Genomic DNA, 17,679 nt, shown 5'->3' on the forward strand with positions numbered 1-17,679 from the left:
CTATAATGCTAAGTTAGCGAATGTGACTACAATAATTTACAACGGGCATTATGCTTACCCAATAAAGCTTCAGTGCAATGTTCTAACCTAGCCTAATTTTAAACATTAGTAGGACCACAGGTATACCTACCTCTATCGATTTTATGGTCACTTGGTAAAAAATTAAAGTACTGCTCCAATTTTTAGTCACTAATTCGTGTGTCTTGATAAATTAATGATAAAAACAGACTCACGCAGTTAAAATATATGTCATAAAAGTGCTTCTTTGTGAACTTTTCAAACGACCCATTAAATTCAACTGAAGTGGCTTTCTTACTTTGGTAAACGGCTTTATAAAGGCAAAACTTAATAACTTTGATTTGAATTAAGTTGAGTTTATCTGAATTCCAGTTTGTTTTATCTGTAAACCTAATCTCGGGGCAAGCGTTGAGATTGTAATCTTACGCTTCTGCGACGCACAAATTGCGGTTAATTGAAACTATTTCCCGAACGATCTCTGGCTCTACTTTGATCTCTCGTGGAATTTGGGGCAAAGGCTTTAGGCACGATTTAAGGACAACGTAGCTTTGTAACGTTCGTGATTCTGTAATATTTCGTTTTTGGTGCGACAAGTATTTTTAATACGTATCTCCTATGTTAAGATAAAATTGTTTAATTCTAATGAATCGGACAATTGAATAAAGTCCTTGATAAAATTTCACTGTGGTGTCAACATAATGCTCTTATTCTGAACCCTATTAAGTCTAAATTTATGGTAATAGGATCTAAAAAGCAAGTTAGTAAAATTTTAACTTACCAGCCAAAGTTGAATATCAATGGAATATGCCTTGAACATGTAAGTGATGCTCGTAATCTAGGACTTCGAATGGATGAAAACTTACGTTTCGAAAAACATGTAGTGGATCTAGTACGAAACTGTTTTTATAGACTAAAAGTACTGTACAGGATTAGACCTTACATTAACATCAATCTTCGAATGAAACTTTGTGACACGCTGGTACTTTCGAAACTAAATTATTGTTTTACTGTTTATGGTCCATGTCTTTTAGGTAAATCGTGGCGATTAATTCAGCGCATACAAAATGCTTGCGCCCGATTTTGCTTTACTATTCCGCCCAGATCTCACATCAGTCATTTTTTAAATGATCATGACCTACTAAACATGAAAAATAGATATAATCTGCTAGTAGGCACTCTTCTTTTTGGTGTTGTTAAAACAAAAGAACCACCATACCTGTATAGGAAATTAGTTTGGCGCGACCCTAGCTACGGTAAAAGAACTACAGCGCCACCACTATCGATGCCACGCCACAGGTCTGCAGCATTTCGTGGCAGTTTTAAATATCTTGCCACCAAATGCTGGAACGACATCCCACCGCCTTTTAGAAATGCCAAATCAAAGTTTTGCTTTAAGAAATTATATCGCTATTATCTACTGAACATTCAAAAATCTAATGTGGCACTATCTTACAATAGTAACTACTAAAAAAACTAAAAATTATTATCTGACTTACATACTTTTCCATTACTACTTAAACAAAAATGAATTTTCATCTCCTTTCCATAATGAAGTTTACTTTCTTTTATCAAGTTTATATATTTTTTATTTATTTATTTATTTTTTATTTTTTTTATATGTGATTTCATAACCGGACTTCCCTCAACTAAATAGGTACTGACAGAATACCAGCGTTGTGGGTACATTAGTATCCGGAACATTAAGCTGAGTCAGAACCTTTTTATTGGCACGACACAAATCTTAGACTTAAGCTATTATTAAATAAGTACTACCTAAATGTTTAAGTTACTCCGTATGTAAGTCTGATTGTGTTGTTCTGATAAATAAACAAATTCTATTCTATTCTATTATATTCTAATGGTCTTGCCAAATGGAGGGTTTAAAGCCTTGGTAACTTTATTACCGAAAAATTATGTGGCCTTAGCTGCATTGCAATTGCGTTTAGTTACAAATGTTGGATTAGGGCGATAAAACGATATTATATGATCTGGACGAAAATGAGCACAGAGATAGATTATAGTCTAGAATAGCACTTAGGCTGCTTATAATGCTGAAAAAAATATACGTTATCTGTGGAGTAGGTTTGCTTTTGAATTTCATAGTGCACGTTTTTGAAAAGTGGTAGATCAGAGCTCAGAGAATATACACGCTAAAATTTCGACGCAAACGTAGTTGCGGGAACTAGAATTAAAAAGTCAAATGGAACATTTCAAATCTCTCTATGGCGGCTAAATTAACAGCATGAAATAAAAAGGGAAACTAAAAAACCTCGAAATAGATTATTTATACGAATTGGTTCAATCTCAATGAAATAAAATCGTTAAATTCATGAAATATCAGCGTGTCCACTTTAAATATATTTCGTTAAACTAAAAAATATCGAATGTGTTATGGGTTTAATCGAATCAATCAGATAAGAATGCAGCTGAAAAATTCATTTCCGTTCCATTCACAATCATTTTTATCAGCCGAGAAGCTTTGTTATTATTCAGCCTGTCACTTATGAAAGCATAATAATAAATTGTTTCATGGTGGGGGAGTGAGATAATAACAGGAATGATCTGGTGGCTTACCACCGAAGGTAAAATTAATCTCGACAACAACTATTTGACGGCCGAGTGGCGCAGTGGGCAGCGACCCTGCTTTCTGAGTCCAAGGTCGTGGGTTCGACTCCCACAACTGAAAAATGTTTGTGTAATGAACATGAATATTTTTCAGTGTCTGTATATTATAAGTATTTATGTGTATTATATTCATAAAAAAATATTCATCAGCTATCTCAGTACCCATAACACAAGCTACACTTACTTTGGGGCTAGATGGCGATGTGTGTATTGTCGTAGTATATTTATTTTTTATTTATTTATATTTATTTATTTGCACATAGACTTCTTTATGATTCCGCTACTCCCACAGTATTTCAATGTAATACCTTTTTGTTCTGCACATTCTTCTCCATATTCGCATTACTTATTTTTGCACTCGTACCGCTAACAGATAAAATCGAATGTATTCTTTCGTTTGTTTATATTTTCATAATCGTCATCATTATCATATTGGCCCATTACCGGCCGACTACAGGACACGGTTCTCCTCCCACAGTGAGAAATTAAGGCCGTAGTCCACAACATTACTGGGCCAGCCAGTGTGGATTGGTGGACTCCACGTAGCTTTGATGCTCCACGTAGTTTCCTCACGATGTTTTCTTTCACCGTCAAAGCAAGTGATATTGTTAATTACCTAAAACGCACATTATTTAGAAAAGTCAGTAGCGTGCTGGGATTCAAACTCGGCCATGCGAAAGTGAAGTCGAGCTCCTACCCACTGCGCTATCGCCGCTTCCTTTTTGTTTTGTTGTTTTTATTTTATATAGTAATAATTTACGGACCAAATTAATGGTAGGAGGAAAACCATCTCCTATAACAACACTTTGCATTAAGGCTTACAAGGAACATGTCCTGCAAAGTGCTGCCCCGTGACCAGCAACCTGAGGCGAAGGGTGCCGCCCGGAACCGGAAAGAACTGGTACACAGCAATAATTCTTGGCGGCAAAAATAAGCATGGCTGTAGTACTTCCCGGACAAAAAGATTGACTATTAAGTTAATACATTAATATAATATATCGGTTAATACATTAACTGTTGGTATTTTTAATTATTTCCTTGACAGATGCTCAATACCTTCTTTAGACTTCAGAAGATTTTTTGAGAATGTGTCATTCGAAAAATAACTGGCAATAGCCTGAGATTATTATATATATAAATATATTACTTGATATATATGTATAACTACTTACATATATATATATATATATATAGTAGATTTCTAAATAATCGTTTCGATATATAAATACGCATTTATGGCTATCTGGCAAAACGAGCCGAGAATCGAATATGTTTTCACATCTAGAGTAAGCATACAATTAAGGCCGTCACTTTACTTGAATGCTAAGGTGATATGGGTTAAAGATGAAACGTGACTTAAATAATATGCTAATAAAATGAGTAAGCCTATAAAGCATTTTTAAGGTTCAGCTGATTTATATTTATGATTCGTTTCCCACATTTTTGTAATAGGTTCACGTTTTAGTATGAATTCAAATATTTTATAAATTTATCTTTATTCTGATCCCTGATTTGCCGTCACAAAAACTTTGTCTGCTTAGTTAGTAACCTTTGGTACTGCACCGACGCTACCAAAATTTAGCATTATAGGTTATAGTAGAGCCAGATTCTTTCTAAGAAGGCAAAGCAAGCGGTGGCTGTACCCACGCGTTTAGGAATTATATTTTTTTCTATAGATTAACACCGATATACATCTTGTGCTTGCTCATAAAAGTAAACGGTTTCAATCAGTTTAAAAAAAAAAGAAAAACGCAAACGCGCATGCAACAGCTAGTTACTAAGAAGTTTGAAAAAAAATAATAACATTTAACCAAACTATCCACTGATTGCGAGTAATAATTGTTGAAGACATAAATTATTTGACGGCCGATTTACGCAGTGGGCAGCGACCCTGCTTTCTGAGTCCAAGACTGTAGATTCGATTCCTACAGCGGGAAAATTTTTGTTTGATGAACATGATTTTTTTTTCTGACTGTATATATGTGTATATGTTTATGTCTATTTTTTTAATCTGGGTGTTTCTTATTAAATTATAAGTATTTTTGTATATTATTCATCAAAATATTCATCAGTCATCTTACTACCCGTAACACAAGCTACCCCAACTTTGGGGCTAGATGCGAATATGTGTATTGTTGTAGTATATTTATATTTTTATTTATAATATACTACAAACACACATTACTAAAATAAAAACACCTACGTTATTCCACGTGCCTACTCATAAAAGATTGCTTCTTGCATTTCCATCGTAAAGTTGCGTAAACTTTTAAGCTACTTCGAAAGGAGATCTGAAAAACATTATTATTTGTCGTGCAAATTTTTTACAGCAACGGAAAATAGCTGCTGAGTTTTTAGTTTATCGTAGATCCTAGTTTTTATATTATGGGAAAACTTTGTCGTTACACTCTGAATGCAATTACCTATCTGTATGTTGCAGGAAAAATAGAAGCATCGGTTACAATGTAGGTAACATTTGTCTAGGTAATTCTAAGGAGTTTACGACCTTCCGGAGTGATGAGCCCCGTGGCAGTTTAAGAATTATAATTTCTGAATTTTCTACGGTCCGTTCTGGCTCGGACCGTGGCTAGATACCACCCTACCGACAAACACGTGCTGTCAAGTGATTCAGAGCATTCTGGTGCAATGTCGTGAAGAAACCTGTGAGGGTTAGGGCATTAGCTGCACGTTTTCCATAATATTCTCAAGGGCCTGTGAAGTCTACTAATCTACACTTGGCCAGCGTGACCCGTGCCCTGTAGTGGGCCGGTAATGGGATGGAATGATGACCCTTTACTGGTTTGCCCGCCATTATGTTACCATCTTAGAATGCATCAACACTTTCCACCAGGTAAATATAATTTTAAAAAAGTAGATTACATTTTTCGTCAAAAGTAATTTTTACTAAATCAGTTTTCGGACAGGCCAAGCTCAATTTCAATATTTCAATATTTTTATATTTAATATTATATTTTGTTCTAATATTACAACTGCGTGTAATTCGCGGGGAACTGCAGTTAGACTAGATATATGTCGGATTAAAGTAAAGAGTCCAGTTATGTATAGATAAGTAATGTAAACGTAAAAGCCATGAAGCGGTGCTCGATGGAGTCTACAACGCAATATGTCCGCCGGCGGAAAAACGGACAAACTATGGTGGCCCGTGTAAAGACGCGTGGTTTTTGTTGTACTCGTACGTACGAAGTTGAAGTTATTGTGATTATCTGAAAGGATTTTGCGACTACTTCCATACAGAAATCATATCAATTTTGCACATAGGTACATTTTAAAATGACTTAATGCGATCATTTATTTAGCTCGTAAAAAATAAACTATAATATACAGAGTGACCAACTGTGTACTAGACAAGAGATAGAGTATCAGCAATGTAAGAAAAATAAAAATTACAATAATCTCACTAATGAAATTAATCCATCCGTGCCAACATTTTGACATCATTAGATACACCAAAGGGACTTCGCATACATTTTAATTGGATAAATTTATTAATGGCCACGTCTCATATATCTTGTGTAACGGTTATACTTAATTAAGGCGACGTCTCTCACTGCTCGGTTAAGTAAGTAATACGAGTACAATCTTAAATTGAGCATGTTTGCAATTAATTCGTAGGATAGTGTTGTTCTTGTATAGGTGATGTTATTGTTGAGCTCGGCCCTTAATGACGGTTGAATTGGGCTGAATGGGGAAACTACGGAACTTTAACCGTAACGTACACCCGCACTACGGGGCAGCTTAGAACGGGACTGTCTCTAAATGAATACTAGTTATAGTAGTTATACAAAGTTAAAGATTGCGTATTCAATGTCAGAGATGATGTCTAGGTAAAACGAAGATAGGGGCGCTCATCCGGGGCAACCGATCACCAGATGGGCGATAGGATGTGATGGAGCATGCAGAGATGAGAGATGGCGATGAAGAGACTAGTGAATTATCGGTGTCTGCTGTTTGGAGAAGGATTTCTGGAAATTAGTTCCAGGTATTTTGTCACGTATTGAAAAGTCCTTTAGCTTGAAAACGCAATCAGTATTTTCAGCGCAACTTAGACGGTGAAGTCAGAGATTTGTGGTCCCGGAAAAGTTGATTGTCTTAACAGATATGCACTGCTGTGGTCACATACGAAAGCGATTTGGCGGCCCCGTCGTCAGGCAATGAGTTGAAACTTCGTGGGTCTTAGCCGTTAAGAGTCTGATATCAATATAACTCCTATACCTTCTTACTGTAGCTAGGTGGTATCTAATCTACCCAAATAAATTAGAGGCTACTAGTAATTTCAAAAATAAATTCAGTGAACTAGTATGAGAAGTAGAAGGACTAGTTCTTTTATTTAACCTTACAATCTAAGTTAAATAAAAGTAGTCTGATTAGAGAACAGTTAAAACTTTACGTTGCTCTAATGATCGCTGAACTTTGCTAGTAGGGGCATCAAAAGATAAAGTGGGACAAATAAAATAACAAATAGAAAACTAGAATTACCATCATCAAGCAAGAATAAGAAATACTCCTATATAAATCTCCAATAAAAACAAAACAAGAACAATTCCAAAAAACAACATATTTAATTATAAATAACTCCTAAAATTATCTTTAACTTCGAGTAGAAAATTTCTAAATTTACTTTCATTTCCGAACACGTGATAAAGCGTTAATTAGGTAAGAACTGAAGTTGAAGCTTTTTAATGGAAAAACTCTGGAGCTAGTACCGCCGAGTTGATTTAGTTTGAAACTTTCATCACTCGCTAATTTTCTCCTATCGCGGGTGTCTACAGGGCCTAAAATGTGTTTCTTATATGACAGAGAAGTATTAATTCGTTACTGGCGTATAACTGCAAGTATTTGTGTAGGTATTTTATACAATTTTCCCCATTTTTTCATAGCATATAGTACTCCATAGCAAGTTTGTGTGAGTACAGCATGCAGCTGTCGCTAACAAAGCGGTTGGAAACTGCTTCACTGTCATTGAAATCTCAACTGAGTATACCGATCATTTTATAACGTAAATTTTGACACCTCTTGTTACAAGTATTGTTACATACACAAGTTAAACTTTTGTGATTTCTACTTCATCTGCTGTTAGAACGTTTATTATTTGTGGTGTACGGTAGAAGTACTACATATATTTTCATCAATGATAACTATGGGTGCATGCATAAAGTAGGCATGCTGGGATTCTGGAACGAGCTTGGATGGCTGGAGTAGCGAGCAACATTGGGAAATTTCACGTACAACAAGCGAAGCGCTTACGTGCGGAAACTGCCCAGAAGAAGAAGAAGAAGAAGAACTATGGGTGCCGCATTAGACTGTTAGCGTGAAGGGAACAACTGCCCTATTGTGCACGATGGTCCACACACACCTAATGTACCCCTGCCCCTATCTGCACTAACCTGTAGTTGTAATCAGTGGCGTGCATAGAGGGTATGCACAGGGTATGCAGATGATATAAAATGAAGAAAATCTCCGGTACGAGTTGTATAAAACTTAAGGATAGGCATTGTAAGAGTTATAAAAAGCCTACCCTCAAGTATTTATAGCTCGTACTTACTGGAGATTTTCTTTATTTTATATCATCTGCATACCCTGTGCATTCCCTCTATGCACGTAACTGGTTGTAATCCATAAAGCGAAAAGCTGATGAAAATACCACTTGATTTTAGATTTGCGAAACATTATGTTTAACTGCAATTTTACGCTATAAATATTCCCCTGTAAATATTTTACTGAGATTAAGTTTTAAGAATACTCAAGGCCGTAGCTGTATTTCAATGCGGTTTGCGATTGAAACCTAACTGGTTTGTGTAGAGGTATTAATTTTAATTTGTTGCTATTCGAATGTAACGGTTCATGTAATGTAATTAATCCCCAGTAATAAATACTTAATAGGCCACGCCATTTCCTTGTTCTTCGTGCACTGAGGTGATCGTTAAAAGGTTTTAGGTAGGTACTTTCGTTGCACGCAAACGGCTAAAAATCTAAAATGCGGCTGGCGCAGCGTTATAAAGAATTCATTGCAGCTCCCCAAAGACTTAAAAACTATGGAAAGCCGCAGTTATAAAACTCAACTCTATAATAGTTAATTGTTTGACTATAACTCGTTTTGTTTCAGGGAAACTGCTTAATTTTGATTCAAACTAGCTGCATTTTTATTAGTATCTGAGCTCTTGGTTTCTAAAAGTGTTATATAATCGCTTTAGATACTCACTAGGATTTACAGCCTGTCCTTCATCCACAACGTGCATTGATAAGTGAAGCAACACCAGCAATGTCGCCGATAACTGGAACAAAAAATAAAATTATTAGGATGATGGCTCTATACCTTAGAGTATATGCATACCATTATATGGGACACGTAACTCCGCTTCCACAGAAAAAGTCTAGTTGGCAAGTGTAAATTTAACGCTTACCGAGTAACTTGCAACTTGCAAAATGGATCTTCTCCTGTCCTAAAAAATAATCTTGCAAACTCTTTTACATAATTAAAAATGTCATTTTGCTAAAATGAGATTACTTATGACGGCAGACTTTATTAGAAAATGCATTAGTAATATAAGTACATAAAATGTTTACTTCGAGTCTAATATGGTGCTTTTGATTGAGATTATGGTGACCTGTCTTGCGCAATGGTGAGCTCCACGCTTAAGGTCGCAACGCTCACCAGTCCTGGGTTCAAACAGTTTCAAGCAATTTGGGAATTGAAAATTTATGAATTTTCTGGTCTGGTTGGAGGCCTGGGTCGTGGCCAGTTACCACCCTACAGACAAAGTCGTGCCGTGAAGCGATTTAATAGTTAAAGTACAAAGCCGCGTACAAACAGGTATATTATAACTGCTATACGCCTAACTGGTTAACTAACTACCATCTTAGACTGTATTATCACTTTCTCCAAGGTGATATTGCAGTCAAGGGCTAACTTGTAGTGAAAGCAAAACAAAAGCTATTATTTAAGTCCTTGGGATGAAGTGACTTTTACCCGGCACTCACCAAAACTATCAGTATTGCTCTCCGGACCCGCTTATCTACAGCCATCGATGGACATTAGCAAAGTTTAATGGAGATGAAAACGACGGCTCGCCTCATTTCTGGGTCGAGCACTAAATCCAAAACTACTTGATTCCGAACTTAAATCGGAAAACTGTTTTGACTTATCAAATCCCAATTGCATTTAATTAATTCTGTTAAATAAGCGATTGGCCCGGAAAATTGGTTTAGGGGAAAGTTTAGTTCTGTTTTGCACATTGATGAAAATTTTAGACGAAGTAAATTCATGCTCTAACTATTTTCTATGGCATTTATGAGCTTTAAGTGAGTTTGTGAATCGACGCTTGAAGGTCAATTATTGTTTTGACTTAGCCTTTATGAATGGAAAATTAATTAATTATTTGAAGCCGCAAAAGTTAGGTTAAATGGAAGACGAAACTCGACGTAAGGTATATTCATAAAGATGAATAATGTACGTACCTATAAAAGTTTTTTTTCAGTTTCTTTATAAGAAGAGTATTTCATACCTTTCTATAGCTAATTATGGTGAAAATGTATCAGATTAATGTAAGTATTATGTTCGAACATCATGACAAGTAATATCCGGCATTCTCGAGACACATTACTAACTAAACAAAGGCCTATGACAAAATGTCTCCGACACAAAAGGCGCATAAAGACGCCGAAGAGTATCACGTCTTAATGCGTCGTCACATTTATAGAACAATGGCAAGGGCTTTTGTATTTTCGCTAACTTTTAGCCCTTTAGGTACATTATCTTTACGGAGCTTTCCTTTTAACTCAATGGATTTCTTCATTTTTATTTGCTTTTTTAAAAAATCATTCCTCCGTACTTTTATGCCACCACATAAACCATTTATATCTTTCGATTGCGTAAATATTTATATTCATCGAAATATGAGCAATAATTTTTGTATATAAATAAATGTCCAAACTGAAACCAAATATAAATTATAAAAATCAATGTGCGTCCTGGTTTAGACATAAGTACCTTATTTATGCTGACAGTACTTACTGCACTGTCAGCATATATATAGATAATCTATTTTAGTAACCAAAGACCATCCAAACTATTATTGCTTGTTCTTTTAAGATCTACTCCTGCATATTATGCAGATACTACTCTGCATGTGTGGATCGTTTTTGGCCAATAAAGTTAATAAATAATAAATAAATATACTACACACATCGCCATCTAGCCCCAAAGTAAGCGTAGCTTGTGATATGGGTACTAAGATGCCTGATGAATATTTTTATGAATTTTATACATAAATACTTAGAAAATATATATAAACACCCAGACACTGAAAAACAGTCATGCTCATCACACAAATATTTTCCAGTAATGGGAATCGAACCCACGGCCTTGGGATCAGAAAGCAGGGTCGCTGCAAACTGCGCCAATCGGCCGTCAAAGTTAATATCAATATTATTATTATTATTATTATATATTTCTCTTCTCTTATGCCTATATTAATAAACATGACATAATGTCTGAATAACAAATAATGCAGTGATAGCTCAGTGGTTAGGACTTCGGCTTCGGGGTGGGCGAGTTCGAATCATAGCACGAAGTTCTAAGTTTTGTAATTCTAAAATATGTGCGTCTTAAGCAATCAAAATATCACTCACTTCAACGGTGAAGTAAAACATTGTGAGCAAACCTGCATATCCTGAGAGTTCTCCATAATGTTCTCACATGCGTGCACCAAATCATAGAGCGTGAAATTACGCAACGTTTTAAAAACTTTATTAATAAGAGGCTCTGGCTTATGAAAGGTGTTATTTGTTAAATTGTGTCAAACACTTCATAAGTATGTTGACGTTAGTATTCTTTTATTTGGAAGGGGGTTAAAATATGAGGGATTTAAACAAACCACACTTTTCGAGTGTAAGGTGAAATACAAATTAGGTACGTGAATGACAAATTACACTAACAAGTCATGCTGCTATCTTCAATAAATTTTCCTCCAGCGTATACCGCGTGATAATTTGCTAAAATACGCGTAATCAGTTCTCGTTGCAAAGAGATCGGCAGCCCCGATTTTCCGTTTTAGCCGCTATTATATTATCATCACGACTGAGTATATGTTTTTCAAGTGAACTCAGGTGCTTGATCCAGATTAAAACCCGTGACCTAACTATCCATTCACTATCCAGCCATCATGGTTTCCATGGAAATGGTATAAAGCCAACTACTTTATATTGTCAGAATAATATTTTATCTTTTCTGTCCGAATAATGTTGTTTTTGGTTTGCCAACGTATACAAATGGGTTTTTATTTATTATCTATCTTTTGATAGGTGTAAATAACTACTTGAATTTCTTTGTTTTTTATTGAATGAACCTCGGTACATTTTATTATGTGGTTAATGAATTTTTACTACGTTATTGCTGTTCATAGACATGTTCTGCATGTTTCAGATTGTAGAGTAAAGAGATATCCAAGACAGACAAAAAATATCCTTCGTCTACACCGCATCTACAGTATTACAGATTACTTAACTTACGAGTATGTCGGTAATTGCCTAACGGATAGGAAATGTCGATGTTAATATTTTTATAGAAAAAGCCTTAAAACAATGTATATTCATTTAAATAGAAATGCTTAGTGTTATTCTGACAGCGGACGGAGGGTCTATAACTGAGTTCATTGAGATTTTTCTAAGAACCTCAGAGAATGTTCAGTAACAGATTAAATTTAGAACAGTTATTTAGTTTTTCTGCTATTTAATTCCGAATGATTTGACGTCGCTAGTTATAAATAGGCGGCCTCGAGGAGATATCTACATTTAAATTCGTGTTCTTATTCCAATCCAAGAGTCTTAGCTCGATACAGTATTTATATTCTATTCTCATACTTTTTATCGGCATCAGCAGCGGCACATTAATGGAAGTGGCAAGATGTCATATTACCGAAAATACCGTTGGTTATTCAAGTTGGTAGCTGTGTTTTGAATTGACGACATAGGATTCTACGATTAAAGATTAATCACCATTCGAAACTCAGCTTCGAGAAAATGTAACCTATCAAAAGGTACATTGTGCAACACGAGTGGTTAAAGTTGTTGACATTTTTCTATATTATACAAATACCATAACTTCTAAATACTAGACGAAATTTACATGTATGGAATACCGTTACAACCTTTACATCGTCTTGAGTGATACGAGCTAGAATTATTAGGTAAAACAATAAATACGGTAGTGCTGTAGCAATTTTTATATGAGAACTTGGTACAGCGGTCATCAGTCGTGTTTATTATTTTTCGATTGCTTTTTGGTTGATCTTTGCTTTGGGAACATCATGAAGAACATTCAGGCATGCATACAATAATTTGGCTCACAGTTAAAGCAAGCATATTCAAATTGCTTAAATTAAAAACGCACATAACTCCAAATATTAAAGGTGCGTGCCGTGGAAAAACTTGATCCCGAAAAATGAGGCTGTAGCCTTAACTACTGTGCTATCATCACTTTTAATAATTTAAAATACACTCTTGTAAATAAAAATAGTTCCCACGTAAAACCTAACAGTCGTCTTACAAGCTACAACATAGGTATTGGGTATTTACGTAGTGGTCTAGCGTCATTACTAAGTCACTAAATCTTCCTTAAGCGCGGAACGACATATGGTGTCGACCCCTTGCGACCGCTAAATTCACAACACATTGTACTCGTAATAGGGGCATAAATAAATAAGGCGCAAAAGTGTTTTGAAAGTGTCACAAATTTTGTAATTGCAACGTCATAAACAGTACCTACTTGATTCGAAACTATCAAACTCCATTTTACCCCTAAGGGGTTAATTTTTGTAAAGTTAATCATAATCGTCACATAAAACTATTACCGCTCCAGCAGAATGAGAAGAGTTTAGACCGTAGTTCGAGCCGGGTTTCAACTCGGTCCTCTCGAAACGTCCGTTGAAGCCTTACCCATTAGTCTATCAGTGCTCTAAACTTAACAGTTGCTCAAATTTAGTAATTGATCGACCAGTAATATTGCAGCTTATAAGTATATCATCATCAAGACAATCAATGGACGTGCACTACTAGACATAGCTCTTTTGTACGTAGTTCTAAATTCTACGGTCTTGTGCTTGCGTCCAGTGACCCGGAGTCGTGTGATTTCGACTGTACGAATAGTTGCCATTCCAGTACAAATTTTAAGAATATACTCTCAGGATTATAAACTTGTTCAATAAACGCTCTAACTAATTAAAACTACATTTGTTTTGTCGCACTCGTGGTCAGAGATATCCCTTGTGATTAACACTCAACATACGAACTTATCGCTTAAAAGGATAAAGTATTCGACGGCCGACCCTGCTTTCTGAGGCCGTGGGTTCGATTCCCACAGCTGGAAAATGTTTGTGTGATGAACATTAATGTTTTTTAGACGCTGGGTGTTTATATGTGTATTAAAAGTATAAATGTATATTATTCATAAAAATATTCATCGGTCATTTTAGTACCCATAACAAAAGCTACGCTTACTTTGTGGATAAGTGACGATGTGTGTAGGTATATAAAAAAAATATATAATAAAAATATATATATATGTAGATAATTCATATTAGATTTTTTAAAGGGGTGATAGTTTATAGGTCAGTTTTCGGTCTTATTTCCCGAGGGACGAAATTCAATCCCCGGCAAGCAGTTTTAACTTTTCAATGTTGGTACGATGGTGAAGCGTGAGCAAACCTGAGTGTTCTTCATAATTTTCTCAAAGGCATGGTAGGTGTTCCAAAATGCACTTAGCCAGCGTGGTGGACTAGGGCCTCATAAACCCATCTCCTTTAGATAGAATGAAGAGGTCCTATTGGTTTGATCATGATCATAAGGATGAATAGATTATTTGAGATATTCTCTGCAGTCCTTGGACATTCAAACATATACTGTCCCATTATACGGGATTATCACCACCTGTGAGATTAATATGCTGAAGCATATAAGAACATCTCAGGGCGAAGGTCACCTGTCTGATAGTAGAGAATAATAAAACTTAGACCCTCCATGTTACTCCAGTATATCCAGAGGGTTCACAGGTAAGAATAGATCTATATCATTAATGAGCTGTCTTCGTCTGGACTTCGTACACGGAGTAAACTAAAAAATACATACATTTTTGCGCCGGTATCTATATTAAAATGAATATATATTTATCACCGATGATAGGTTTCCGCTTGTATTAAATATACTCTAGTTTCAGAATTCATCGTGAAATCATAATACCGTGAATCCACAAAAATTATTCACTGGTAAAATCCGTACAAAGAAACACGCTGAAAATGGTTGCCATCATTTTTTAACTATAAAATAAATGAGCGCGTGTAAAGTTCACGATTCATTGAATTATTTTGTAACTGGTAGATATGATTTTTTGTAATATCAGTGAGATTATAGTACCTATTGGAACAAATTTTGTATATAAAAAAAATTGCTTATGGTAACTCATAGGACTAGGTCATTTTGTAAGTACACTAACTAGTTGTTTTTATTAGGCAAGTGTTGTTGCAATAATTCGGACTCAAAATTTCTTTAAGTAAAAAAGTATTTTGATCATTTTTCGGATGGACTGATAAGCTGATAACGCCCTTAACGTTTGCAACCGTTAGCAACTTAACAGCGTTACCGAAAGTTGATGGCGCGAGCGTGATAGCTCTTCAGGCGCTAAGTCTTAGGTTTCGACGACAGTAGGGGGTGATGCACGGACCTTGGCTAAGGGTGACGTACGCTCGGTGTGAGCTTGTGGACCAGAAGGGGAATAGTTTAGTCCGCACACCCCTGATGATCCTTATAGGTGTTTGCAGTGTTCAATCTCAAAGTTTCTAGAAGTGGAAAGAGGTCCAAGATCTTTACTAAAAGTTATGTTTTTCAAACCATACAGATTTTCAACTGTAGAACTATATAACCATTGTGAGTTACTAACGGTAAGAAAATTATATTTACTTTCATCATTACAGAGTACATAAAAATTTACCTTACAATACTGGCAAACTTAAAACGAGGAGAAGAAATATGGTTTTACATTCAATTCCAAGTAGGACTGAATTTGCTTCCCAACAATTTACCAGAAAATCGACTTCTCTACAACATAATTAACAGTAAGTTAAATATTTATCCATTAGCACTTCATAATTGCAAAAAAGTGCTTACTGAGTGGTTACATAAATTAAACTATTATGAAACGGAGGATTTGATGCAACAAATGTACGTATGAATTTTGCATCCCATACATTGTCACGAAAAGACACAAAAGCACACTTATATATCCATTCGTTTACACATACACTCACTTACACACATACGCACACAAACACACGCACACGATCACACACGACCACACACACACCCACACACACACACACACACACACACACACACACACACACACACACACACAAACGCACCTCAAGTAGACACACATGTTGTACGAGTAATTATCTTTGGTTAACCTTATAACTTTAAATTATACTTAATTTTGATTTATATAACTTTGATCTACTTATTTATTTCAATTTGTATATTATGTTATGGAAGAGCGGGGCCGTCTGCCACAAGTGCTAGTAGTAATACTAGTAACTTACTAGGATGACCCCAATTTCAATATATTACTTTGCTGTACGAAACGAAATAAATATTTTTAATTTTTTAATATTTTAATTTAATCTCCCGCCTCCTATAACAATCCAGACACCGTCTGTCCACCCATGACAATGAGGGTGTTATGAATGGTATACATCTGGTTTCTAAAATTACGTCGAGATACTCCGAGCACGACTTTTTACTTGCTTCATTTTTAAGCTTTTTAGTACAAGGGCCTTCTCTGATACAAATCTAGCCCAAACATATGGAATCGGTCCAGTCATCTCGATAATTTATGTAACATAAACAAAACTGATTTTTCTAAAGTTTAATTTGACCTGCATCTTCGCCGCACATTTTATTTATTTGAAGTAGAATTAAGAGGAAGGAAAAACGAGCAAGATAAATTGTATCCCGTTTCTAGATACTTAATGCGGTCTTTAGTTCACACCGTCCCTTTCCAGTAATTTATTTTCACAATTTTTATGGCAGCTACATTAGAAAATGCAAAACATTTTTAAATAAATCGCTGCACTTAAGTACACAACTACATATAAATTATGTGTATTGTAAGATATTTAAGAAAATAAATTTTATTACGCCATACGTGACATTTGTACGTGTCAAAAGAATTAGATGAAAATAAAAAAAATCTCGATGAAAGATTTTAATCCAAAATATTATCGTGGTATGTCCCGTTGAACTATGTTTAAGAAATGTTAGCCGTGGTGGTCAATCTCCAGAGAGATTTTCCAAGTACGCGTGAGACTATTATACTAAGTGCACAAATGTGGGCGTAAACAGGTGCACTCTCAATTCACTCACTTTTATAGTCCGATGAGACGGCAGCTCTGACTCGACCGGAAAAAGATTCGACGCAGGACTGACAGGATCAGGACAGATATTCTTATTAAAAAAACCCACTAGCCCGATCCGGAGCTCGAACCTAGATCTGCAGTCGAACATGCTCACCACTAGACCAATGAGGCACTTCCTAGCTAACTTAAACTAACTATTTTATTGTTAAGATAATAAGATTAAATAATAGATTACTGAAGCAGTTATAGTGCGAATTAATAGCGTAAGTTGGTAATTATGTAGTAGATTAAAATGAAAGACTCAAAACGATAATCCTACAAAAAACTCAATTACAGGTAGTAGTACTAATAAAATACTAAGCCGCAAAAGTGTGCAATGATGAAAAGAAAATTAGTTTCTTTTCCCTTTCAAGTGTTTAAAAGGTTCCCGTCGAAGCCCGGATGGCGGATAAACAAATAAACGGCGTTTTTTCGTCGCGATATAAATTTTCGGCAATGGTAAGGCTGTTTGGATAAACAAGCCTTGATGTCCAGTCTTTGTAGGACATCCGATCTCGTTATTGCATTTGAGTGCGAAGTTTTTCTGAAAATCTCTTTACTTATCTCAATAAAG

General features: G+C 35.5%; 1 protein-coding gene across 1 annotated transcript in view; it reads right to left on the reverse strand.

Moving 5' to 3' along the window:
• Window positions 1–17,679, reverse strand: part of LOC120626678 (suppressor of lurcher protein 1-like) — a 377,806-nt gene that overhangs the window by 257,963 nt on the left and 102,164 nt on the right. Inside the window, exon 3 of the mRNA XM_039894293.1 lies at window positions 8,864–8,936. Within this exon, the coding sequence (XP_039750227.1) occupies window positions 8,864–8,936 (73 nt within the window). The remainder of the gene's footprint in view (window positions 1–8,863; window positions 8,937–17,679) is intronic.

This window comes from Pararge aegeria, chromosome 10, assembly GCF_905163445.1.
Source record: "Pararge aegeria chromosome 10, ilParAegt1.1, whole genome shotgun sequence".
Classification (NCBI taxonomy): domain Eukaryota; kingdom Metazoa; phylum Arthropoda; class Insecta; order Lepidoptera; family Nymphalidae; genus Pararge; species Pararge aegeria.